Below are 26,811 nucleotides of genomic sequence, written 5' to 3'. Positions count from 1 at the left end.
GCCCAGAAAGGGCTGGAAAGATGAATCGGGTAGCAAACGGGTTTTGTGCGGGTGGCTCAGCAGGGACCGCTCGCTGCATCACGCCGCTGCCCCGGGGCGCTGCGGGGGCTGGGAACGAGCTCCAAAAAGCGGTGAGAGAAATTCACGAAGGGCCGGGCGCTGGGACCGGCCGCAGGCAGGGCGGTACAAGGGGGCAGGCTCAGGCTGCCCGCCCCCCTGCCTGCCGCTGCCCCACAGCTCGCAGGCGGGACGCGGGGCCGAGCCCCGGGGCGGCGGGGCCTGAGGAGCGCCCGTCCCCCCCTGCCCGGCCCAGCCCCATCCCCCGCCGAGCGGCCGCGCCGCGGGTCGCCGCCCGCCACCCGGCAGGTTGTAAAGTCATTAACTCCCTCAGCCATGCCGGCCCGCGCTCCGGCGGCGGCTGCTCCTGCTACCGCCGCTGGTGGGCCGCCGCGCCGCCTCCTCCGCGGCGGCTGCAGCAGCAGCGCGGCATGGCCGCCGCTCCCCGCCGCCTCCGCCTCCTCCTCCTCCTCCTCCTCAGCGCCGCCGCCGCCCCCCTCGGCGCTAAGGTAAGCGGCGGCGGGTGGGCCCGCGGCGACGGAGCCTCCCCTCTCTCCCTCCTTCTTTCCCTCCCCTCAGGGAGCCGCGGCGGGGCCGGAGCCAGGAGGGGCGCTCCGAGCTGGCCGCCCCGGGCCTGCGCGGGGCAGGGGCAGGGAGCGGGCGGTCGCCTCAGGGGAGCGGCGACCCCTCGCCCTTCCCCGCAGGTCTCTGGTTCCTGCAGGGTATAGCCCGGACTTAGGGGTCCCCCCGCTGCCCTTCCTTAGTCTTGAGGTGCTTGAGAAGGGGGTTTTGTCGTGTGTCCCCCAAATTTACCCCGAGGACCAGACGCTTTGCCCACTCCCCAGTGGCCTGGCACTAACAAAAGGCCAACGAGGGGTGGTGAGGATGCCTGAGGAGGCTTCCCAGCATCACCAGAAGGGACCATGGGAGAGCAAAGCCTTTGGGGTTTGCCCGAGGCTGCCCCCCAAGTTCATCCCTAGCAGAGGGTTGATTCCAGTTTAGGGCTGAAAACAAACAGATTTTCCTCTTCCCTCTCCCTCCCGCCACTCCAGGCATGGGTTTAGGCAGCTGCTTTCTCTGCTAACTGTGGGGTGCACATCTGGGCATCGAAGCCCCATACTCCTCTCATCTCTGCTCTCCTCCACAAAGGACCTCCTCAGCCTGGCCTTCCTCGTGGCACTTGTTTCACACAGTGCTGAAACCCCTCTGCCAGTCCCCTTCTCCTTCCCGAGGCCTGGCCTGGGAGAATCGCCCCTGTTACTGTGGCAGGGGAGGCAGAAATCCCAGCTTTGCAGCGCTCTGGTTGTGCCCCTGCCTTCATGGGTCATTGCGTGCATTGTGGCTCGGCGCTCCTGTTTCCCCGAGGGGAACCCAGGCGGATTTCTTTGCTGCTAAAGGGATTCTGCTCTGCTAAAGGAAGAGGGGTTTGGGTTGTGTTTCCCACACCCCAGACTCCATGGCTGATGTGAAGCAATCTCACATGAGCTATCTTAAACATAGAGAAGACCAGACACCGCAGCTTTACTGCAGATAACCCAGGTTTGAGGAGCAGCAGCGTCTCCTGTTCTGGGGTTGTCTTAATTTTAAAGCTCAAGTATCTCATTTCCACGTTGTTTTTACCTTCACATACATCGCTGCCTGTTCTGTTTATCCTTTAACTGTAAGGCTAAGTCAGAGAGAAGCTTCAAGCAGAGCAAGCTGGGTCAAGCTAAACAGATGTGAAGTCCTTCATTTAGGACTGACCTGGATGGACTCCTCCATCAACATGTGTACACAAGCCTTGGCTGCTCATGGTTCTCCCTGCCCCCACCAGCTGTGTTTGTACAGCACCTAAGACGAGGGCATCCAGGGCTGGGAGGAGGGCTGCTCAGCCCTCCCCAAGACAAACGCACACCAATACTGTTGCCAGGTCTGCCCCGAGGACTCCCTTACTCCAGGAGATCCCCACAGGGCACTCTGATCAAGGATTGCGTGGTGCGAGTTGGCCTGGCAGACGTGGTTGCTGGTATTGATTGGTGTCTCTGGTGCAAGACAGCACACGAAATGGTCATTAGGGGATTAACCTGCAGTTCCTCTTACTGTCCCGTTTCTTTATACAACATGATTATACAAAGAGTGACACAGAAAGCCTCAATATGGTAAGCAAATTCCTCCCTGTGTGGGCTAACTGCATTCAATGCCCCTGAAGAACCTGGCGGTAGAGATGCCTCTCATGCATACCGCCTGTTACTCCCTTCTCCCCCTTCACAGATTTCCATCCTTTCTACTGGCTTGCCCCAGAATAAGTGCGTTATCCCACTTGAAGGGAATGACCTAACTGACTTGGATTAAGTATTTTGTAATGACGTGCAGCATTTGCCTGTGAACTTTCCGTCACGGCAGGATTATGAACAGTACTTGATAGTCCTCCACTGGCTTCTGTTCACCGGTTTTCTAATTTGCTTCTCATCTGCGCCTCATTGTATGTCCGGATTTCTGTTACTTATCTGCTGCAATATCACATCTTTAGCAAGCTACCATTTTTCCCCGGATTAGTGTTCTTCCTGATCCCATAAAAATTATTCTGCATTGATCATTTTACCTCAGGATACCTTCCCCTCATGGAAAACTCCTTCTCAAATATCTTGTTTAAACTTTTCTAAGGAAAATTTGGTTTTGTGTCTACTTCCAACATTAGATAGTTTGTATGAGAGATTCAGTCTACCCAAATTGGATAAAACAATGACAGGATGAGAAATAGCTTTACAAACACCAATTCTTTTGTAAAACATCAGGGCATAATTGCAAATGCTATTGTTTTTTTCAGGGCCGTGGTAGAGTCTATCACCACAGCTTTAGTCAGAGAATGACACGGGGAGCCCAAACCAGGGGAGATGAACATGGTCATTCATTTCCAGATAATAATCTGACGTCCATTCCAGGCATTAAGACATCTGAAGCTACTTAGTATTTCAGTAAGTAGTGTGGTTTGCTGTAGAGAGAAGCCCTTAAGTAAAAGAATCGTGGAAACTTTTGGTAGAGGACATGCAGTTAATGGCCTCAGAAAAGGTCTGTGAAGAATTTATTTCATTTTCAGCTGCCATTTCTAGTAGTCCTACAAGCTCAGACAGGGTTGAGCAGAACAGTTTATGACAGCTACTGTGCCCTTCAGTGATGGGCCAGCCCTTAAGGCTGCAATGGAGAGCCTTCGCCCCCAAGCTCCTCTATTAAGGGAACTAGACAGGCATGTTTGTGGTCTCTCTTCCCAGACAGCTTTTTTACAGGACCCAAGCTCTAATGAATCTCAAGATTAGGCACAACAATAAGCAACACAGGAGGCTGGGCCACCGACACGGTAATTGCAGTTATTTCCAGGTTTCTGGGAAACCCAGTGTAGCTCAGAGCTGATCCAGAGCATGACAGAGAGTCAGCGGAGAATTTACTTTATCCCTTTCAGCTCTTCAGAAAGACCGCCTGGAAATCCGATAGGATGTCAGTCCAGGCCCACCCTTCTTTGCAGGGCTGAAGCATTTTGTTTGTGGCAGCCTTTGTTTGGCAGGAGGGCGAGAGGGGAAGCAGCTGCTGGGTCTTCGGTTAGACAGAAAAAGCTTTCAGTGATGCTGGCTTAGAGACTGATGTTTCTGTCACTGATATTGGCAAATCTGGAGACAGATATTTTATCCTGGAAAAGTCCCCTGCAGGTCGGGGTTCAAAGCTCTGGTCCCCCCAGCAAGGGCACAGGAGGGCAACCCTCACCTACTCAGTTGCATGGCCTCCAGCGCAGGTGCAGAGGCACAGAAATAACGTGGTTAGCCTCAGAGCTGTATAATCACGGGGTGCCAAGCCACAAACACCTCAGGGGAAATTATTGCAGAGAGCACCTGGCTGAACTGGAATATGGTCTATCTTTTCTACAGATGTAAATTCTAGGCCTTACATTCCTCATCACCTAAGGAATCGTACCTGACCCTCTTACCTCCTTTAGGCAAAGCCCTCACCCAAGCACAGGCAGAACCAGCCTTATAAAGACTGGATCTATGCGCGTCTCCTGCTCCAGTGTTTCTAGCCTGCTCTGTGATTCTACAGCAGAGTGTAAATTAGAGCAGCTCCAGCATCTGTAACAAGGAGAGTGCAAAAGAGTTGCAAAGCCCCTTTGATTTCTCCTTCTGCAAGGACGAGGCAGGGGGGGATTCACTCGGCCAGAAGGTAACTCTTGGGATTTGCTGAGGGGCTTGGGAACCTAAAGCTAGGAGCTAATCTAATCTGGAGCCTGTCCCACAGTCCTTAATTTATTATCTGGAAATTTGGAAAATGCAAGTATCTCTAATTAAAAACAAGAACCATTTGTGTGTCATGATTAATGCAGATTTATTTCTGACAATATAATAAATTCAGCACAGATTGGAACCAGCTGCCCCAGCTCTAAGTACCTGAAGTTCCCCCTCCACATCGCCAGGCCTAGGACTCGGATGCAGTCATGCCATAAGTCTTGCTGGCCAAGGGGACAGCTCAGCATTGTCCTTGCTTACACAAGAAAATAAATGCTCCTAGGCAAGGACTGGCAAGGGAGCTTGGTCACGTAAAACCTGAGAGCCAAATCAATCTACTTAAAAAGTGATTGATTCCTCCAGTGCAGAGAGGAAGCAGGAACAGGGCTTATGGATATAGGGGAACACATTTTATTAAAAAATAATCTCTTTGACTAGCATCCTTCAATAAGTCTTCATTTGGGCTCCTGTCATTCCTGAAAGTCATAGTGCAGAGAGGAATGTATCCTATTCTAACTGGAAGAAAGAGGCACACAAAGGTAGAGACACTGATCTTCCCCAAACCTCAGCTCTGCCACCACATGCCAAGTCTCCCTGCATCCAGGCAAGACACCCAAAAGCAGTAACCCCAAAAATGAGCCTGCAGCTTTCCACCACTCCAAATACACAGTCTTTTTCATATCCAGGGGTGGGTCAGTAGAACAAGCTATTTCACTTCCCTTCGCCTGTTTCCCTTCTGCCCTGTCTCACCTATTTGGATTGTAAGATCTCTGGAGCAGGACTACCTTGCAGATTACAGCTACACAGATTTTTATTGCCACCTGGGGAAAAGCTATGTAAATACTGCAGCTTTTGGTCCACATGCCTTCCCTCCAGGCAGTCCACGCGCCTCATGTAACTACTCAGTGAAGTGGTAAGACACCAGCCTTGATTATTACCCCAGCTATGGGAGAATCTGTATTGTGGTGAGCTCTCTGCACATACACCAGATAAATCATTAGCATTCTCCTTCCCGACAGTTGTGAAGAGCTCTTTCTCCGTAGGCCTTGAGATGCTTATCACAGAGAAGCATAGAAGGGGTCAGGGAAAGATTTTAGCTGAAAATACCTTATAATAAGAGACCTTTGGTTTCTTTCCTTTGTAAATGTGGAAGCTACATAGTCAGCATTTCCATTTACAGTCTGATAATATACAGTCAGACAACAATTCTCATAGGAAATAGGTTGAGATGATCATTTGGAAGAAGAGAAAAAGGTATTTTGGAAAACACATCTGTTTCTTTTAAATTTTGTTTTCCTCTTGAGCAACTCAGCTGCTGGCCACAGCATTTGGTCCCCGTCAGGCAAGTCAACTCCAGCCACAACATCTAAGTACAGCAAAGAGTTCTGTTGTATTGTTTTAGAAATCAACTATTGTAATCACTAGAGAGTAAAGCATCAGGTAACGTGGTGCTTTTTTGCAGCAGGGTAGGTTACTTTCAACATTCTCTGACTATCACCAAGAAGAGGCACTACGCGCATTTCAACCACGCTAAGTTACAACTTAAAAATATTTGCATAAAACCAGCTGCATCTCCTCTGCCCAGAGGATGTTCTGTTGGCAGACGCTGTAGAAACAAGTTCTCAGGCAGGAATTACGCTACAAGATGAAGAACACTGGCTTTATTACACCATGAAAGAGCATAAAGCCAAGAGACAGTCAGCCAAAATAGTGAACAGAGCACATTTAGCAATGAGCAAACCCTGCTGAGTTTTCTTTCACATCCATCAACTACGCTTTGCAGACCGGTTCTTTACAACAGGACTATCAGCCACTGCCACAAACCAGCATGTTTTGCTGATAGTAGCACTGATAGAACTTCCCTGAGCCCTTACTTTAACATAGCAGACTTCACACACACACACACACAAATTATTCATTTTCTTCTACTAATACTGAAATACTATCAGCATTTTCAGCTTGATAAATCCCTTCCAGTCACTGTCCTGTGTTAAACTCATTGCTGCATTTAGCACTGCTCACAGCTGTATTTCAATAAACAGCAAATTAGCTCCTGCACAGGCTAGTTTGTCAAAGTCCCTGCGAGCTTTTAGGCCATCAGACACTAAACAGGAAAATATTGCAAGGAAAAAAAAGACCCAGCTAAAACACAGAATCACTTACCTGCTGGGAATTGTGGAGGCAGAGCCAACAGCAACCTGCTGCAACGACCACGTTGGGGCCAAAAGAGCTCAGGTTTGCCAAATTTAAAGGCTCAGCCCCAGCAAGGTATGCTGGGAGAGGGAGCAATCCTCCTCTGAGCATAGTGGGGTGATGGAGAGAGGGGACAACAGCAACTGAAGGAGGCTTTGGTTCTGAAGCACTCTTGAAAATGACTTTTGTGGAGGTTGGAGGGTGAGAAACTTGGATCTGAGCTGATTTAGTCACAAAGAGAAGTTTATTTGTTGAAATGCAGCTCCAGCAAGTGACAGATGCGTACCCCCAGCTTTCCTGCGGGCGGGCCTCCGCACGACCAAGCACCGCAGCTCTTCCTCTTCTCTCCTGACCATGCGTCAGACCCAGACAGGCAGCATGAGCCGTGATCTGCTGTTCTATCTGACCTGGGCTGGGAGCGATGCTGTAGGGTCAGGCTGCAGACGCGTTACTGTCACACACGTCCAGCCCGACAGCCCTTCTCTACATCATGTCATGAGGTCTTGGAGGCATCTTCCTTCCCATGCATAACTCAGTCTTGGAGGGAAATTTGAATTTTGAGATGTGTGAGCCTGGCGTGACCCCAGAGGGCCCTGATCTTGCCACAGTTGTCCCAGTGCTGCCCGTTTAGAAGGCATCCAGCTGATGTGCTCCCTGGGGGAGCTGCCTTTGGAAGGCCCTTCTCTGCCTGGGATGGTGAGGAGCCAGGTTCTCCAGCTAACCATGCTCTGTTTCTGTCAGGACAGTAGTGAGGCAGCAGATGGAGCTGGCCCCTGGGATGAAGAAGTCACCAAGTGGTGGGGAGAGTGGAGCTCCTGGTCCACCTGCTCCCGGTCCTGTGGGGGAGGCGTGATGTCCCGAGAGAGGCATTGCTTGCGACAGAGGTGAGTTGTGTCCCAGCCTGTGCCCTTGGCCAGGCCTCAAGCACCAGAGGGGAAACGGGGTGCCCCCGACCTGCATTTTTGGGCCAAATCTCCTGGGTTTGCATGGCTGTCCCTTCTCTCTTTTGCAGCCTCTCAGAAAGGAAGGCGGCTGTTGCCCGTGGGGTAGGCAGTGAGCAGGCAGTGGTGGGGAGGGCTGATGAGGGAGAAGCATGCTGCAGTGGGGCAGCCGACTGGCCCCCCAAACATGTCACTCACTCAGCCTGGCTTGTCCGATGGGGAGCAAGGGCTTGGTCCCCTCTTGGGGTCTGTGAGAGACTTGAAGATGACGGGGCTGTGGGCTGGAGAAGACTAACTGTATTCCTCTTCCCTTTTCTTTCACAAACCCTCACTTACCGTGGCTGCCCTGACCAACCTAACCCTGATTTGTAGCCAGTTCCTGTGCTAAGTATGTGGGCACATATTCCCAGACATCTTCTGGGGACTTGATTTACTCCTGGCAGCAGCCAGCTCAGCCATATCTCAGCAATTTCCCCTCTTTATTCCCTGCAGAGCTTGCAAATCTTTTTCCCTCTATCATTTATCTGGCTGTCACCTGACAGCATCTCCATTTGTCCCCTACAGCTGCTACAGTCCTGGTATCGGTTGGACAGGGTTTGCGGGAGTGGGGAGAGCTTGAGAACTTCAGCTGCCTGAACTCCCACTGTCCCCTCCAGGTCACCTTGCCACCAAGCGCTCCTCCTCCTCACTAACTTGCTATTCCAGACTCCCAAGATGTTAATGAGAGCCCGAATCCTGCAGTACAGCAAGCCCATGGGGGCTGCCCACTCCACACTCGGCGCCTTTCCCTTCTGCGTGAATGCACTCCTGAGCGGAGGAAGCTCAGACTAGGGCCCCCACCTGCTCTCCTTCCTGCAGCAGAAAACTTTTATGTGGGCTGATTGGCAGCACGGCGAGGGTCCAGATGTGCTGCAGTAATGGCCTCCCTGCTAATCGGGCTTGCCAGTGTCTCTGCCGCTGCTCCGCCTCCCCAGCACACCATGGCCATCATGGGAGAGCAATGGGAAACAGAGGGCGGGAGGGAGCCTGGGGCTGTCCCACACCCCCGCACAGCCAGAACCGCCCTTCTGCCCTTTGCCTGCTGCCAGAAGAGAGATTTTTCTCTCCATTTGGCATCTGCTCTTTCCTTGAGTCCACAGCTGGGGAGGGGAGGGGAGGGCTTTGTTGTGGCATTTTACTCCAGGGTTCAAGTCTGAATGTAAAAAAAAAAAAAGCCCAACATAAAACCCAGCCAAAAGGTTTCTGCAGCTTTAAGAACAGCTTAAGTGTGAGCCAAGGATGCCCACAAAACAATTTCTGCCTGAGTCTGCAGGCAGCCTCTGCTTCAGCTGAAAGGAATGGCAGTTTTCAAGCCTTTTGGTGCAAATTTAGGCTTTGCCTATATCGTGTAAAGCATTGTTCTGCAGTACCTCTAGCCAATCCAGCTTGAATATGCCTATGGGGTTCTTCATTACACAGTGCATCCTAAGTTCCCAATACTGTTAACACATTGTCTGCTGCTGTTCTTTACACAGACCACATTGCCTTAATCTGTGGTCTCGGCCATCCTCCCTACGTCTTCCCAGCTTCCAAGAATTTTTTTCGCCTTTGCATCAGTCAAGGACTCCAGTATCTCCTGGATAACTGCTGCTGGCCAGAGCTAAAGCATCATGTTGAGAAATTCCCGTGGTTTTGGTCCGTCATCTGCACCAGGCCTTTCCTGCTAATCTTTTAAGGTGGCCAGTGCCCATGAGAGGTGCCATCTCCCTGCCTACTGCACAGTGAATCCTGAAATCAACTCCCTTGGTCACTGCAAATCCTGGGTGCTTCCATAAGAGTGATGGATCATCAGGGTCTGTTGTCCTTTTGTCACATCAACCCTTTTGGAGCTCAGCGGTGAAGGGACACAGTGGTGGTGATACTGCAGTTGCTCCCCGTCTGCTCAACCTACCCCAAAACAAGAGTAGTCTAAAAATCACAGTCCACCTAAAAGCACTGAAAATGTGTTTCAGAGGAGATGTTGGCTAGTCTAGATCCAGAAAGCTTTGCTCTGAGAAAATGCCTACCTTGCTTCTCCCCATTAAGTCAGGCCTGACTTCTCTGTCATCTTCAATACCTTAGTACTTCACAGACCTCCAACTCATTTTCTTTCTGCTTTGCAGGCTCCAGATGCCCCAGGGAACAAACAGCACCATGTGTGTTGGTCAAGCCAAGCACTACCAACTGTGCCAGCAGCAGGTGAGAACCACTTCCAGTACTCCTTGGTCAATACGGGCCTCAGAGTGTCACATTTGGAGCTGCAAGAGCACCAGCACTCAGGGTGCGACTGGTCCGTCAGAGGAGTGCAGATAAGGGGTACGATCCACTCCTGGAGTGGTTGACAGCGTGCCTTTGAAGATGTGGGAGATGGGCTCTACTTTCTGGGACTGAGAGGTGGAGGAAAAGGATATAAAAGCATATTTGTTGTGGGGTGGGGGGAGGTTTTTCCAGCATGCTTTTCCCTTCGCTGGAAGTAATTTTTGCAGGACTGTTAAATACAGCTGTCTGAGGGGCCCTTTGCGATGGAGGCCTGGCCTTTCTGCCTGTATTATGGCACCTCCGAGTCCATCACTGATTCCTTCCAGGGTGGACAGGGCATTTTCATCCTCCAAGGATGCAGCAGGGACAAGCAGCTGTCACAACCATGGCTGTGACATAGGGAGCTTTTGATCACATTTATTCCCTCCATAGCCCTGCCCAGCCAACACAGCAAGCTTCAAACAGCAGCAGTGCTCCGGTTTCAATGCCAAAGCCTTTGGGAAGCGCTACTACCACTGGATGCCCCTCTATCCAGGTGGGTTTTTACAGCTTCACACAAAAGATCAGGGTGAGAAAACACCCACAGGATCTTCTCAGACACAGAAGAAGGGGAAGGTCCCAGGGGACAAGGGATGGATGCTCCTGGCTGGTCTGGAAGTGCTTCCCTATGCTTCCTGCTTTGGAGAAATCGTTCCCTGTCTCTTCACAGAGCCGCTCTACCCAGCCAGGCCTCCTCTCTCACCACATTGCTCCTGTTTTGGATCCTACATCAGCAAGCATTGGTGGGCAGACAGGACACAGGCTTCTCTGAGTTGTCTTGGCTAACCAGCAGTCATCTTGGCAGAGTGGGTGTTCATGCTCTTTGTGCCTTCTACCATTTTGGCTGCCTCTGTCACCCAGCATGCTTCCCACTGGGTTGGTGGTGGGTTGTTCTGAGCAGGATGCCCATCAGTTTTCTGCACAGGCGAGACAAATTGCTTCACATGGGTTGTCAGGTGGCCCTTGAGGCCCAAATTCAGCTCACCTGAGATATTACACTCTTTCTGGACCCACTTGTTTTTCCATTAGCTGCCAAGGGGACGTAGAACATCTGCATCTCTAGCTTCAGTTGCTTAGCTGGATGGGGTGTAGCTGGCCACAGCCCCACACTGTCGGTATCCCTCTTATAGGTCTTGCTTGCTCTTCTATATTTATGTATGGTCTGGGATCTGCTGGTACAGATTCCCATGTCTGGCACAGGGGATGGCACTGCAAAGGGGAGAGGGTATGGCAAGGAAGAGGGTTTGCCAGCAAGAAGCATTTCTGCTAGGCATGGTCCCCAGCTGCAGCCTCATACCATGACCCTTTTACTACTACAAAATCTGAGCCTTGGGGTCTCATCTCAAGCAGCAAGAACATCCAAAGTCATATCAAACCTTCAGTATGGATAAGAGGGAAGTCCCCTTCCTCGCTGCCCACCTCTGAGCACTTTGATCTGCCTGGTGACTTTCTGCCTCTGTCCCTTCAGATGACTATACCAGTATCTCTAACAAGCCATGTGACCTTCAATGCACCACCCGGAGCGGAGAGAGGCAGCTGATGGCCCGAGCACAGGATGGTACTTCCTGCAAGGATAGGACCTATCAAGGGGTCTGCATCAATGGGAAGTGTGAGGTGAGGCTGTGGGAGGAAATGGTACAGAAATTGGGAGTTTAAGTGCATGGCTGGACCTCCTGGTCATCGCAAAGCCAGGGGTTCCAGCAGGGAGTTGAAACTGAGGCCTGGCGTGAAGTAATTACATTCACTCTTGAATGCCTGTGGGCTAGAGGAGAGCAGAGAGGAGTACACAAAGGGAATTATATACATCCATATGTTCCCACTGAGTGACAGCACTTTCTTCCCAGCACAGAGAAGACTAGAGTTGGAGGTTTGTTTACATAATTATCCAATTTAAAAAAAAAAAAATCTTCCATTTGATTTTTCACCTCATACGGCAAGGATGAAGGGTGATTGTATGTAGTGTTACAGAGAGGTGCCTTACAACCTCAGAAAGGCCTGCTGTTGATGCAGCATTGCCTGGAGGGTGATGACATATGTCATTATTTCAGTGAGAAGGATTGGCCTAAATACAGAGACAGAAGGAACCAAAACAGCTTACCCAAGTCTTACTCCATTCACCTACATGCACAGGCCCCTGCCCCAGGTTCAGGGGCACAATGTAGATGGTCACAAGTTACACAGCTGAATTTCTGCTGCTGTTGGATTCACTCATTACTCCACTCTAAGCTAACCTACACCCCCCCAGGACCTCACCAAAAGAGCATGGTGGCATTTCCTTGAAAACACCCTGACCTGTGGAGATAAGTTGGCCCCAGGAAACCCTTTCTTGTTCTGTTCTTTGCAGCCAGTTGGGTGCGATGGGAGCCTGTACTCACCCCAGACGATGGACAGATGCAGGGTGTGTGGAGGGGACGGCAGCACTTGCCACCGTGTCTCGGGCAGCTTCCGAAAGGCAATCTCACAGATAGGTACTCCCTGCTACCACAGTCTGGAGACTTCACCTGCTACTTCTTACCACCAGCTGGCATGAAGGGTGACTGGCTTGAACATGAGTAGGAGTTTCCCAGCTGCTTGCTGGAAAGAGCTGAAGAGTGCCACCCCTGCTTAAATGCCTGTATTTTGTCCTTTTCACTTAATCATCAGAGGAAATTGGTTTGATGTGCTGTATATTAGGCTGGTAAGGTTTCCCTTCATCTCTTTACAATAGGAAGCAGCTGGGGATCTATTTGTTCCTATTGATTTTGGCATCTTGCCCGCCTCAGATAATGTGAAGAGATCAATGAATCTTCTTTTATTTGTGCTACGTGTTCATTTGAAACTTAAGCTCCTATGATGAGGGTCACAGCATTTGTTTCAGCCTGCACTTAGTCTCCTGCTTTCCCCAGTCCTATGGCTGGCACAGCTCAGGGACAGTCTGAAACTGGGCTGAGATTCATCCCTTGCAACCTCATGGCCCATTCCTCCACCCACAGAAGGAATAGACTGTGGTATGCTCATTAGTAATTAACTAACTGTGGTTTGAGGATGCTTTGGAACATCATTTCACATTGTTGTTTCACTAGTCTGCCTCGCTCTCTACAGACACCAGACTAGAAAAGCACTCAGGCCCCTTTCCAGAGCAGGGGTAATTGTGCTAACCCCTCTAGCAGTACAGACACAGTTTTGGCCTCCCATTCCAGTCCTTACAAAATCTTACAGACTGGACAAGGCCTGCATTTCTAGCAGGAAAGACAAGGTGCTAAACCACATAATTTCAGAGCCTTCTTATTTCCTCTCCCTTTAAAGGTCAATTTTTATGCTACTCCTGAGACAAATTCTGTTGAGTCAGGAGCTAAGGGGACCTATAGTCTTTTCCATCTTCTGTTCAGCATCAGCCCTGATCACTAGTAAGCTTTTTCTGTGCTCGTGCCAGAAAGAGCGTGAGAGCACATTTGTTCACACACCTAAAGACTGCTATACTTGTGCAGTTCCTTCCTGGCTCCAAATGCAGCAGTGCTCAGACTGAGCCTTAGAGACCTGTAATGGTGATCTATAATGGGACTTCAGAGGAACAGCTCAATGGGACTGGGAGCTCTGGGGTCAGAGCTCACAGACTGGCGCAATATGCATTTATGTCCCTAGCGTCCTGCCCCTGAAGGGCAGCGCTGCCCTCCTACATATACACTTATCCCACGAGCTGCTTTTCCTACCTACACATTTTTATTCTGTCCTTGGGGTTTCCTCACTGTCTGTTCTGTTCCTCAGGTTATGTGTTCATCACCAACATCCCTGCCGGTGCCACGGACATCCTCATCATTGAGCGCAGGAAAACAGAAAACATCCTAGGTAAGCAGAGGAACCGGATGGACATGGAGGTCCCAGTTCAGCTGCCTGTGAGGTGGGAGAAGGGCTCTGTGCACTCTGTGCTGTGAGAGCTATCTGTGAGCATTTCCTCCAGGGTAGCACAGGGGCACTTCATCTCTCCATAAACCAAGCCTACCACATCTCCAGCAGCCAGCGGCAGGAGGGACATTTGGAAACCAAGCTCACTATGGGCAGTCCCTGTTGTGAAGACGTTTGTGCTCTTGTTGGAGAGGGAAATGAAAGCAGCAGGCATTGAACGCTGCTGATCTGACCTGATGTGGAAGATGAACACTGGAGGGCCTGTGGTTCTTTTTCTGTTGGGCTTTTCTTGGTCATGAGCTGTTTGCTTTCCTCAGTGCCAGTGCAGCCCTGGTGTTCTGCACGGAGTATCACATTTGTCCCTTTTCTCTCTCTTTAAAGCACTCGCAGATGAATCCGGGCATTTCTTCTTCAACGGCAACTCTGCCATTGACAACCCCCAGAACTTCAGGGTAGCTGGCACGATCTTCAAGTACCGGCGGCCCTCGAGCCTGAACTCAGATGGGCTGGAGTATATCATAGCTCACGGGCCCACTAACCAGTCTCTGAACGCCATGGTATGTGAGGAGCTAGTTTTAGGCTTTCCTGTCTTGCCTGTCCTAAAATTGTGAGCCTCCCTCAAACAAAGGGAATATTTACCTGGTTCCCAAGCCAAACCTGAGTGTCTAGGTGGCTGAGGAAGCCAGATATTGTCTTGGAGGGGGTTTCCTCTTGGATTTATGAGGATGCTATCTTCTCTTAACATCCATCACAAAATGGATGTGGCTAGAAGAGGTCTCTGGGAAACACATGTCCTTAAAATAAAAACAGTTTCGTTTTCTTTCCTTGTTTCCTCCAGTACTATAACTTTAATGGGAAAATGCCACACATAACTTATGACTACACTGTACCACGGACACCACCTCTCCGAACTGCAGCCCCTGCTGTAGACAGACCTCTCTATCATCACCTACCCGATACCAGCCAGAACCATCCCATTCCAGCCAACTCCAGAGCTGCCCAGGACTTCAATGCCACATGGCTATCCCTGTCGCCAGATGACACCAGTGAACAGCTTCCTCTAAGAGAAGGACATGAAGATTTAGGCTTCGGTCACCCGCACTTCTTCCAGACCAACTCCACCAGTCAGACTCGGGACTGGGGCTGGGAACAAGGTGAAGAGAAGAAGTATGACTTCCAGATAAGACAGGTCTACCATGCAAACACAGCAGGAGAGGAAGAGGAGGAGGAAGCAGCAGCAATTGGTGGAGAAACAGAGTTGGGTTGGTTGCTTTGCTTTTCCTTCCTTGAAAGTGGACATCCCACGTTGGCCTTCTTGAAATCTAAGGTGGTTTTACCATCAGGGCAGACAGGAGGGAGAGATGATTAATAGCAGAGTGGAGACTCAGGGAGTAGCAAAGGCCAGTAGCTCCATAAGGGAAGGGGAGCTGGGAGAGGGTGGCCACGATACAGATCAAGCAGTGCCCTGTCATGCAGGGCAGTCCCATGCTATCTGAGCTTGGCAAGCAAGGCAGTGACAGCAACAGGTCCTAACAACCGTCCAGTGATCATCAGGTGAAGCAAGGTGACAGGTCAAATCTGAGGTCAATCTGGGAAAGCCAAACAACAATTCAGGGACAAAGTACACCTGCAGCATTGCTCAGGCCAGGTCTGAAGGCCCAGGCCTGAGCTTAAATAGAGCTCCTGAGCAATGGGCAGAGAGTGTGTGTGAGGTTGGTCAGGGCAATTAAGGCCTGTTGGCAATTTATGATTTTGAGGCCAAATACTCAGTGGTTTTTGCCTTGTAAGATACCACATGCTGAAGTATAAGCCATCCAAGATAATTAAACCATTCCTGTATTTTTCCTCCAGCTCTCAGGTTCAATCAGATTTCCATCAGCACAGCTGTTCCATACAGCATGAGGAGATCCGAGCTCTCAGAGAACAGCCACATAGCATCCTCCAGGCTTCGTCTCTTCAGGCGACTGTGTCACCGAGACCTGCACAACACTGCCTTCTGTAGGGAGCTGCAGCACCTGGCAGCCAGGCTGGCCCTGAGGAACTCCACAGCAGGACTATGGACCGAGACGGCTGCCCGGTGGCCACAGGGCCTCCACAAAGCGCCGGCCCGTAAGAACTCACTGGAGGACTTGAAGGTGGAGGCATTTGCTGGGAGTCAGGGGGAAGCAGCCAACTACAGCATGATGGCATCTGTGGAGAACCCTCTGCTAGGTGCCAGCCCAACAACGGACATCAGCCAGGCAGAGCCTCTGCAAGCCCCTGGCACTGAAAGGTGGCACTTGATTTCCTGGGCAAAACAGGAGCATGGTTAGCTGGGGAGGGAGGGTCAAGCCAATACTCTGGTAGTCTCACTGCTGTCCTTGATGTCCCCATTCTCCAACGTCTATCCATGCAGCTGCTGTAGTTGCTTGACTAATGGTGTGTCCTCCAAAAACCGATTAGCACAACTGGCCTGACACAGAGCTCCCAGAATGTATTTTGCCCCCGCCTCTAAGGAATCTATTTAAATGGGTTCTGAAGGACCTGGGGGGCCAACACTAATGTGATTATCAAGAAGGCCAGGAGTCTGTAGCATGTCACATACACACATTTACCAGCACGTCACGCCCCTTCTGTCCCATTCCTCTGGGCACACGTGCCTCTGTAACTTCAATAAACATTTGGCAGGAAAACGAGGGCCAACTTTTAAACATTTCTGGCAAGCCACATGGGAACTCTCCCACCACATTATATGGTAAGAGGGACCTTGCCTGAGCTCCCGTTTCCAACTTAACGTTATACCTCTTGAGGCGATAGCATGAACTGAGGCTGAGGGCACCTGCATGTTTGAAAGACCATAATACAGACAAGTCTCACTATGAACGATGCTTCCTCTCAGAGGATGTTGATCCACAGCTTTTCACAGCCTTGCTAGTTGAATTCAGGAGGTGGATCAAGGCTTTACACTCTGTTCATCAGTGGTCCATCTTGCCCAAGGTGGGGGAGGTGGAGAGCGGAAACACTGGGTTTCTTCTCATCTTCAAAGACAGTGAGGAGGGAATTCAGTGTATTTTATGTTTGCAGCAATTCTTCATTTTTAGCTCATGCCGCCTCCTTTTTCCACAGCAATGAGTTCGATGTGAGCCCCGTGGGCCATGATGACATTAGCTTGGCTGACATGTATCGGTGGAAAGTCTCAGCTTATGCCCCCTGCAGCTCCACATGCACTTCAGGTAAGTTTGGCTTCAGGTGACTGATCATGTGAGGTCCTTTTTGGCTGTTGATGGAGAGAATACTGGTATTTTTTAAAATGGCAGGTAGAGTTCCAGATGCAGTGAGCACTCCAGTAATTTAATCATGGTGGGAGGAGGCTTTTGGATCTGATGGAGCCTGACCAAGAGAGGGTCTTGATTGCCCAGCAGGTATCAGCACCTCCTATGCGATGTGTGTCCGGTATGACGGAGTAGAAGTGGATGAAACGTACTGCGATGCCCTAACCCGACCAGAACCTACTCATGAATTTTGCACAGGGAGAGATTGCCAGCCTAGGTGAGTGGAAATGACATCAGCTATCCATGGGGACAGCATATCTTTGTAAGGATCATTTTCTGCTCAAAGTATACAGCCATTTCTGGGCTGGAAGATACGCTTCAACAGCTAAGCCCTTGTATCTCCTTGTAAGCAAAAAAAGGGAAGGAATTTGCTGCCTAAATTGCCTGCTAAGGGCAAAGTTGGCTTTCAAGACCAGCATCACCTTAACACAGACATATATGTGATGAGCAGATTCATAGCAGTAGCTACTGGATGAGGGAGTCGCAGGCGTGCAGCACTCCCCAGCCACCGCGTGTCCCTTGTCCCCCTTACCTGGGTTTTCCTTTGTGCTTTCTCTCCTGGGGACTACTCGTGGAGGTGGGAGACCAGCCGGTGGAGTGAATGCTCCAGAACCTGTGGTGAGGGCTATCAGTACCGCACTGTGCGCTGCTGGAAGATGCTGGCTCCAGGCTTTGACAGCTCCGTTTATGATGACCTCTGTGAGTCAGCTGGGCTGGCCAGGCCCATGGAGAGGAAAGCCTGCAAGAACAAGGCCTGTGGGCCCCAGTGGGAGCTCTCCGAGTGGTCCGAGGTAGGCAGCAGGGCAATTTTGCTCCCAGAGGTAAGCAGCCGGGGCTGGGCTGGGGCGTGGAGGAAGGTGGCTGGCAGATGTTGGGTGCTGAGGAAGCCCCTGGCCAACTGCATCCTGGGGAAACAAGGACTGCCTTTACCCACCACTCCCCTGTTCTGGCATTGCCCAGTGAACAAAGAACATTGCAAAACATTTTTTCTAAGGTCACTTCTCAAGCAGGACAATCAAATGAAAGCCCTGTCAGCAAGAGGCTTTGCCTCCCTCTTCCCAAGGATTTAACTAAGGGCAGATGGGGAAACAGCATGGAGACATAGAGGAGCTAAAACGCAGTTGAAATCCCTTTGACTGACTTCCCACAGCCTGCTTGGGACTGGGACAGTGGAGCTGCCCAGTGACTTTGAATAACAGTCCAGGACTCAGCATCTTGGAGCGTTGGAGCTCTAGGACCCAAAGTAATTAAGCAGCAGAGATAGAGACGGAAGCACCTTTTTCTGTCCCTGCTGGGGCCCTTACCCTCTCCCCTAGTGCAGCAGGAGGAAAACGGGAGAAGGCATAGCTGCCTCCCTCACCTTTGCTCGTCCCCCTTGTTCTCTGCTTCTGAGCCCCGGGCCTGACTGGCTGTTGCAGTGCTCGGCCCGGTGTGGCACGCAGGGGACGAGGAAGCGGGAGGTGCGCTGCTCAGTGGAGGCACCCCTCTGTGACGAGTCCCAGAAGCCCAGCAGCGAGAAGGCGTGCACAGGCCCACCCTGCGACCGCCGCTGGACCGCTTCAGATTGGGGCCCGGTGAGTCCGGAGGGTCTGCTTCCCCTTGAACCCGATGCAGGGAGTGCAGGGCTGGCGGGAGGGAGCAGGTGAGCAGTCATGCTACTGCTCTCTTTTGGCTTTCTTCTGGCAGAGGCTAAGCTAAAGAAACTAGAATAATCTGTATTTTTGCCTCTCCATGCTGTGAATTTTCATTAGCTGTGAGGTGAGCTCCATTCAATAATCTGGGAAGCTCACGGCACCTGGAGAATGGAAGCCTCTGATCAGATGTACCTCTAAAGACCCTTGGGATCCAGTGCCACAGTCCCAGTGGCAGGGCTAGGCTCTGGACTCAGGTCTCCTGGCACCACCGACCCTGACCCCTCCACCTTCCTGCTTTCTGATATGTCTAAATGCCCTTTATTCCTCCAAGTGCTCAGGTTCGTGTGGTGAGGGACGCATGAGCCGCTTCATCGCGTGTCGCAACCTGGAGGGCAAAGTGATCTCCGACTCGCAGTGTGACCCAGCCACCAAGCCCCTGGCTGTCCATCCGTGTGGAGACAAGAACTGCCCTGCGCACTGGGTGGAGCAGGAGTGGGACCAGGTAAAGCCAAGCCCAGCCCTGTGTCCTCAGCCTTTATTCCCACCCCATATCCCACAGGAGATGTGGGAGCCTGGGTCCCTTGGAGGAGCAAGGTTGTATGGTGTGACCTCCAACTGAGGAGCTGTACCCTCATCCTAGCTCCTTCCAGAGAGAGGGAAGGAGTAATAAATACGCCAGCTTGTCCCCCACCATACCCTAAAGACCACCCCAAAGTCTGTGACATTTGCTGCCTTCCCAGGGACCTCCATTGGAGGGCAGCAACATCCTAAGGAAACCATCCTCTCCCACCTCTGGCTCCCAGCTGGCAGTTGCAGACTCCTCAGCAGAGCTCCTTTTGTCCAGAACCTGCACTCAGCCCCAAAAAATTTTGGTCCCACCACTAAAGAGAAAGCCCCAACAAAACCAGCTTCATCTCTGATAAACAATAGCCAGAGGTAAGCCTGAACCACAGCCCAGATCCCTGCCCTGGAAGTCTCATCCAGGCCACAGCTGTGTACTTGCCTCAGGACTTGTAGTCCAGTGAATGTGGTCCAGGTGCCCCATTCTACCAGGCAATCGGTCTCTGCCAGTCTACTTACTCCCCCTCTGTTGCTCAAGTCCTAGGGGCTCTGGGCTTCCTGTTAGAAGCTGGTCCAAATCCCAGAGCACCCAGAAGGAACACATTGAGTCAGTTGTGGGGTTTGGGCTTTGTCTTTAAAGTCTTGAGCAATATAGGGCTTCACAAAGCGCTAAGGAAGAAGATTTTTAGGAAACCAGAGAAGCAGCCAAGCCTTCTCCCCTCCAACCATAGCTAAACCTCTTTTCATTTTGCTACCCTTTATAGCTGTTGACTACATTCAGCTGAGTCTCCCTCCAGCACTGGTAATGAGCACAAACTGGTTAAACCTAGGGACCTATGGTTGTCCCATAACCCTGTCCTGCTCTGGCCTATGGTGTGGGTCACAAACAATGCTGCAGTGCAGTTTTTCAGCTGTGTCCAGGCTATTAAACTCACCCAAACTCTGAAAGACCAGCTGAGCTCCCCACCTTTGTGTGTGCCAGCTTCTTTGCCTTTGCTGTGTTCTCTTGGCTGATCAGCAGTGAGTTCACAGGATGACTAAGGGCAGATGCAAGCCAGCTGTGCTGGCCCTGCCGTGGTGAAGAAGGGCACAAAGCAGTGAAATCTCAAACTGGCAACTGCCTCCATGGGCATCAGGGAGCAGAGCTGAGCTAGAATCAGATCCTGCCTCCTGCCGCTTCTCTTGGTGGTATCCTGAGAGTTGAGAGCTCCTAGCTAAGCTTGCATAGCTTTGGGCTCAGCAGTACTTGTCCATGCAAAGCACCTGCAGTGCACCAGTTTGGGCCCCTTGGGCCCATGCAAAGCTTCTTGGTACTCCAAGATGTAGTTTGCTACACGAATAGGCTACACTGTTTTTGAGAACATAGATACACATAAAATGAGACAGAAAGCCTCTTGCAGTCTTACCTTGGCTGCTCCAGGTCCCTTGTGGTAGCTGCTTTCAAGGCCAGCCAAGGTGAATTTGGCATTCCCAATGCTGGCTAAACACTAATGACCAGCTCCTGTCCTCGCTCCCTAAGAAATTCGGCTCCTTTGCAGACACCTATTGCTCCTGTGACCTGGGCAGCACTACCTCAGACTGGTGTCGGCACATGCATTAAGCACCTTGCTTCTGAGCAGGGTGCCATCTTGAAGCTCTACAGCTAACGAGCATCATTTGTTACCTGGCCGTTATGTTTTCTTTCCCAGTGTGATGCTAGCTGTGGGCGAGGGATGAAGACCCGGGTTGTCTTGTGTGCAGGCCTGGAGAATGGTGTGTACAGGGAGTACCCCGAGAAGCGCTGTGAGGCCTCTCAGAAACCTGAGGAGCAAGCTGCCTGTTTCAAGAGGCCATGTTCAACGTGGTTCACTACCTCCTGGTCCCAGGTAGGGCTCGGGGTGGTGAGGAAGAGGGAGAGGAGACCTCATAACCCTGGTTGGTGGAGCATGACCTGCACTGAGGATTTCTAGCAGCCTGTTCTGCTGAGAGCTCTGTTAGGTCTGGATGGGGCCATGAGCTCTGCTCTTCTGCAGACCAGGCAGCAGGTGGAGGGACTGGTACACGGGAGCTGGGGAAAACCTTAGAGCATGTGGATTATTGTCTCAAGCAAGAGCATGCACTGCACTGCAGGCAATACAGCCGTGTCTCCTCCTCTGCCAGGAGTCAATGTTCTGTCTTTCCCTGCTTTCCCTTGATTTTAACTGGTGAGCGTTTAGGGAATGGGAGGACAGGGGAAGCTGGGCCTGGCTCGCAGCAGCCATTTTCTCCTTCTTCTATCACAGCATCAACACTCAAAGCAAAAACAATTCTGAGTTGCATTAAAGAGTTGAAAGCAAACTCCTCCCTTGCTCTACCCCAACCCCGGCTCAGGGAGGCTCTCCTCCAGCAACAAAAGGGGAACATAAGTTTGAGATCAGTGTGGGATTTGACCCAAACCTCCTCAAGAACAGTCTCCAAAGCAGGGACCGGGAGGCCTCACTGGAAGAAAGAACTTGGGTACTATAGAAAAATTAAAAAATGCCTCTCACGATCCCTTTCCTTGCTCTCGATCCCGACAGTGCAGCAAGACGTGTGGTGCTGGTGTGCGACTGCGTGAGGTGAAGTGTTACCAGGGGGAAGCGCTGGCTCAGGGTTGTGACCCCACTTCCAAACCAGAAGCCAGGCAGACATGCCAACTCCAGCCATGCCCCACAGAGGCACCAGGTATGTCTGGCAGGGCAGGGAGGGAGAGCAGCCCTTGGGAGCCCTTTCCTCTGTCCCGGTCTCTTCTGGGGAAGCCCATCTATCTCCTTTTTAACCCCTTCTGTGGATGCTTCTGCTCCCCAGAAGAAGACTGTGAAGACAAAGCGACAGCCAACTGCGTGCTGGTGCTGAAGGTGAAGCTGTGCTCTCACTGGTACTACAGGAAGGCTTGCTGCCGGTCGTGTCGGCTCAAGTCACCCTGACTGCTGCCAGGCCGTACTTCCTTTCCAAGTTCAGGGGCAAGAGCCCCCTTGAGCCAGACTTTACCACTTGAAGCCACCCCACTTGGCTTGGCTGTGGAGCCAGTCCCTGTAGACCAGCCTGCTCAGCGAGGAAGGATTCCTAGGACTTAGTCATCACCGTTCCCTCTCCACCAAGAGGATTTTACACAAGAGAAACCATCAGTTCCTAGAAAGCTACTGAGAAGTGAGTTGGGAGAGCCTGTCTCTGCTGTCATCAGAATAGCTCTAGTTGGAGGCGGTGGGGCGCAGAGGCCAAGCCCGCAGCAGGGCACAGACGACAGCAGCCGTCTCTCTGGTCTGCCCTGCAGATTCTTCTACTACAAGAGCAATTTCCAAAACACACTGAAAAATTCTGTGTCACAATAAAGAGCTAAACTGTAAAACTGTGTTTTTGGGATGCATGTACCTAGGCCAGAGGCAAGGGAAGAAGAGGGACACAAGAGGAAGGAAAGCAGGAGCAGGAAGGGTAGGGAGGAAAAAATCCTTGCACCAGGACAGCTTCCAGGCAGCACCAGATAAACCCCATTTTGTGTTGCCTGCCAAAGAACAGAAACCACTCCTGTTTTGTATTTCAAAGTCCTTGTTTATTTCTGACATTGTATTTGGACCCATAGCTGAGCAGCAAAGACAGAGAATAATAACAGGAGGAATCTGAAGTGGAAAAAATCTGGGATCCATGCCCCTACCCCGTCCTGTTCCTCCACCATCCCCAAAACCTTAAAACCCACAGTTGCATCTCCCACGTTTCCAGCCCTTTCAGACTCACTTGTTTCTCTGTAGCCGTGCCAGGCCCAGGGCGTTGTGTTGGCCGTGAGGATAACCCTCATCTTGGCCATCCAGCTACTCTGGAACTGCCTCACCAGCCTTGGCACCTCGTTAGCAGCCAACAGGTCATGCTTAATTTGCATGTGATGAAGATGACGATGCGGTTGCCTTCCTTTCACAAGAAGGGTAACCCACAGAAGCAAAAGCCCCCCATGTTATTCCCACCCTCCGGAGGTCACGGCCCAGCACGTGCTGCCATTGCTGTGGGAAGCCTTGCTGCGTGCCAAGAGGTAGAGTTGGATGCTGGGAGCTGCCGTGCCCGCGAGCTGGCTCTGCGCCCTTCGAGGGGACGGCACTGCAGGGCCGTCTGGCAGAGCCGTGCGGGCGGCAGCCCGCAGGTCATGCTGGGACATACTAACTTGTGGCTCCCAGCAGGATGGAGACCTAGCTGAGCAGATGCTCTAGTGGGAAAGGATGGAATTTACTGAGTTAGCCAAGATTTTTTTTCCAGTTACAGGCTATCTTTTCAGGGAGGAGTACTGGCTGGATGGGAAGCAGTAGGAGCTACAGACTATTGGCCAGTGGGATCCAGAGCGCTTTGCTGCTGCTAACTTTCATCTTCCCTCCTGCCTGCCCTTAATGTGAGATGGCATTTAAAGACTTGCTATCGCTTTTTGGAGAATGGAAGGAGACTCTCTAAAAGAGATGCAGCTAGACTGAGTCTCAGGATAATGGAAATGCAATGTCTTTCTGGGCCAGAGGTGGGGGAGATGGTGCACAATGTTTATTCAACAGGCTGTGTAAAATGTGGGCTGGGGCAAGGTGTTTGGTTACAAGGACCATGGCCACACTGGCGTTCATCTGGCTCCTTTTCTTTGGATAGTTTGAGCAGAGGTGCCAAGGCACGAGCAGGTCCAAAGTGTAAATTAGCCTTTTGCCTGATAACGTAGACATCCGAGGCTTACGTAGCGTGCACCTCCATGCTGAGACCTACATTTTCTGTGCATGAATGGGGAGGTTAAGTCTAAATTCTTCTGTGAGCAGCAGGATGATTTCTAAATTGCGGTGGTGAAAAAAAAAACCCCAAAAGCACTCACATTTCTGAGCAGTTGTACCCTGTATTGCAAAGGCATGGCAAGCGTTTCCTGCCATTGCCTCCAACAACATCCTCATGGCTGCGGCGATCGTTGCTGTCCGGGTCCCTCCTCCCTGCCGTGAATGGGAAGCGCTCAGCCGAGCAGTCCTGCACCAGTTGCTATGGAAGTGCCCGTGAATGATGGAGATGTCCTTTCAGTAATTTTTCACCTAATTTGATTTATGGAGGAAGAAGGAACTTTCCCACATTCATTTTTGCAGAAAGGCAGAGTCACTTGCTGTCATTACCAGCCGCCGAGCCGGTGAACCCAGGTTCGGGTCTTGTACTCTCTTCTTCCAAAAGCAAAAGGGGGGGACCCCGATCACCTGAACATCACTCTCCCATGGGAGGTCGTGGGCCCCGCAAAGGAGGACACATGACCCGGTGGTCTCTGCTGTTGCTGTCAAAAGCAAAAGCCATCCTAAAACAAACCTTCATCTGGCTGTCCAGAGCTGTCAGGATGGGCTGGGTAGGGCTTTGAAAGCTGAAGGTGACCAAAACTGCAGTTTTTTAGGGATGCAATTCTTCCTGTAAGTAAAATCTTGCCATTTTTATGGGTCCAAGTTAAAATCGCTCCTAAGAAAGCCTGTGAAGAGTAGAAGAGCTGGGGGCTTCGGCCGCAGAAGGATCAGCTCGTGCCCGTTTGCATGGGTGAGCGGTTTTGCAAGCAACTTTGCCTCTCCCAGTGGTGATCTATTCATGTCTTGAACTTCTTCAGCACGTGCAAAGACAGAGGCAGGTGGGGGACAGTGTCCTATCTTACACTCAAACACAAAAGCTAACTGCTAGTGGCAACTAATGCAGTACGAGGGGAGCAGGACGATCCGGATCTTCCCTTCTTTGCTTTCCCGTTGCCAAGGAGCTCTGCCATTCCCAGCTCAGCGGTGGGATTTGCCGGAGGTGGCAGCTCGCAGGTGGTCGCGCATCGCTCCATGTGCCTGAGGCGGCAGGCATCGCCTCGGGTGGCTGCGTGGGGACATCGGAGGCCTCGCTCTGGGCTCGGGGAGTCGCGGGATCCTGGGGTAATTAAATTAGATTGTACTGTACATAGCCCTCGTTAGACAAGTCCCTTCAGGAGATAGAGTAGAATAATAATGACACTTATGATGGGTTCGGAGGTGGCCGGTTTAATGTTGCCCTTCGAGGTCTCTCTCGTCTTCTCGCCCGTAAAGCTTAGCCGTGCCGGGCGGTTCAGCAGGAGGACTGTGCTGGTCTCGGGCTGGGCTTACGGGGTCCTCTCTGCATGAACCCCCCCCCCCCAAAGACAAGTAAAAAGCCCCTTCCCTCGAGCGGGCGCCGGCTGAGGACACCCTGTGCTAGTGGCAATGGTGACTACACCTCCGTGCTGATAGCCCGCGGGTTCGGGAGGCTCTCGCGGAGGAGGCTGTGGCGGCTCACCGGGTAGCTTTGCAGGGTGGCCATGTTGATGGGCGGCCCCATCTCCTTGTAGCACGCAGGGGTGTAGGTGACCCTCTCGCCCCCGTTGCGCACCATGTCGGCAGTCCGGATGTAAAAGGGGGAGCCGTAGGGGGAGCAGGTCGGGCAGTAGTTGTGAGCCCCGTGCTGGTTGAGCTCGCTGGGGGGGGGCGCAGGGCTGCCCTGGCCATCCACCATGCGGGAGTTGCAGGCATTGCACGTGCCGAGGTGCGAGTGTGTGGCAAGGTCGGGCTCTTCCTCTTCCTCCTCCTCCTCCTCCTCTTCCTCATTGGAGTCATCTTTCTTGCAGCAATAGTACTGTGCGAAAGGGAAGGGGTTACATTAGGGGGAGCGAGCAGCCAGCAGGCAGATTTGGCTTCACAGCCAGCCCTGCCACATCCCCTCATCCCCCTGCCAGAGAAACCTTCCGCCAGCCTCTCACTGCTGTGCTCCATCAGTACCTGGGGTCTGCAAGGCAGCAGAAGTGGGACAAAACCTGGCCAGGACCTGAGCATTCAGCAGGAGGCAGCTGCCGGGGAAATTGTCCTCTCCCCTCCCAGTGAGGTTTGCAAGGGGAAGGTATTTTACTGTGCCAGTTGGAAACTCCTCCAAGTAACGGCTGTGCTTTTCATCACACGGGCGCTGCTGTGTGGCACAGACTTCACATTAACTTTTAAAGAGTTGTTGAAAGCCTCCTCATTTAATTTACAGGGGTAAAAAACCAAAAAAAACCCAACTCCATCTGGTATTGCAAACCCAGCCAAGCCTACACCTAAATTAGCAAGTGCTGCAGATCCTCAAAAGCCTTAGGGGAGTCCCCCGCAGCGGGAGGAGGAAAGGACGTATCTCTGCAGCACCTGGGGGAAAAGGGGGTTTCAACTCCCTGCCCATCACAGGCAAGAAAACCCCCACCGAGACCCCTCCTGCAGCAGCAGTTCGGCCCAAGGAGCAGCGACGCTGCTGGGGTTCGTGGCAAGATGGGGGATGGCCATGGCACTCACCTGTAGCCTACAGTAGCAGAGCACGGCAATGATGCACAGTAGGATCACCGTCGCTAGGATTCCCCCGGTGATAACAACAGTTCCCGCTGTCATCCGACCGATTCTCCATCAAACTCTGAAAGGCAAGGCCACAGGAACACGTGTCACTCTGGGACATGAAAGTCACCTACTATGGCTTTGTCATCACATCACAGACGTGACACCCATGAGGCATCCCGAAATATCGCATCCCTGTTCCTCCCTCCCTAACCGGAAAGCTATCACCCAATATCATTCTCCTCCTCCTAGCGAGAGGACACCTGAGATGCAGCATCATGTCCCTTTGCTGCCATCGCTGCCTCTGGCTTGGGGTCTTTGGGAAACACCCCGCAGTCCACCCGCAGAGCCTC

General features: G+C 51.8%; 2 protein-coding genes across 5 annotated transcripts; one reads left to right on the top strand and one right to left on the bottom strand.

The window, feature by feature from the left end:
* The first annotated feature begins 7,299 nt into the window (after positions 1-7,299).
* LOC143161088 (ADAMTS-like protein 2) lies at positions 7,300-22,488 on the top strand. Of its 4 annotated transcripts, none has more exons than XM_076339671.1 (17): positions 7,300-7,381; positions 9,580-9,655; positions 10,148-10,250; positions 11,223-11,368; positions 12,099-12,222; positions 13,499-13,579; positions 14,018-14,193; positions 14,475-14,898; positions 15,488-15,908; positions 16,742-16,848; positions 17,038-17,164; positions 17,525-17,738; positions 18,366-18,521; positions 18,913-19,083; positions 20,831-21,007; positions 21,680-21,824; positions 21,948-22,488. In XM_076339671.1, the coding sequence occupies exons 1-17, from the start codon at positions 7,350-7,352 to the stop codon at positions 22,064-22,066; spliced, it is 2,799 nt and encodes a 932-aa protein (XP_076195786.1). In that variant the 5' UTR covers positions 7,300-7,349; the 3' UTR covers positions 22,067-22,488. The 4 variants fall into 4 exon arrangements, with proteins under 4 accessions (XP_076195786.1, XP_076195784.1, XP_076195787.1 ...); XM_076339669.1 differs by having other exon boundaries at positions 17,035-17,164; XM_076339672.1 differs by lacking the exon at positions 18,366-18,521 and having other exon boundaries at positions 17,035-17,164.
* Positions 22,489-25,325: 2,837 nt separating this feature from the next.
* LOC143160456 (protein FAM163A-like) lies at positions 25,326-26,515 on the bottom strand. Its single transcript, XM_076338183.1, has 2 exons — positions 26,423-26,515; positions 25,326-25,739 (listed from the first exon to the last, which is right to left on the bottom strand). Exons 1-2 carry the CDS (start codon positions 26,513-26,515, stop codon positions 25,338-25,340), a joined length of 495 nt encoding a protein of 164 aa, XP_076194298.1. The 3' UTR covers positions 25,326-25,337.
* Positions 26,516-26,811: the final 296 nt, after the last annotated feature.

This window comes from Aptenodytes patagonicus, chromosome 5 (genome assembly GCF_965638725.1).
Source record: "Aptenodytes patagonicus chromosome 5, bAptPat1.pri.cur, whole genome shotgun sequence".
Classification (NCBI taxonomy): domain Eukaryota; kingdom Metazoa; phylum Chordata; class Aves; order Sphenisciformes; family Spheniscidae; genus Aptenodytes; species Aptenodytes patagonicus.
The sequence above is the reverse complement of the archived record's forward strand: the minus strand, read 5'-3'. Positions and strand labels throughout refer to the sequence as shown.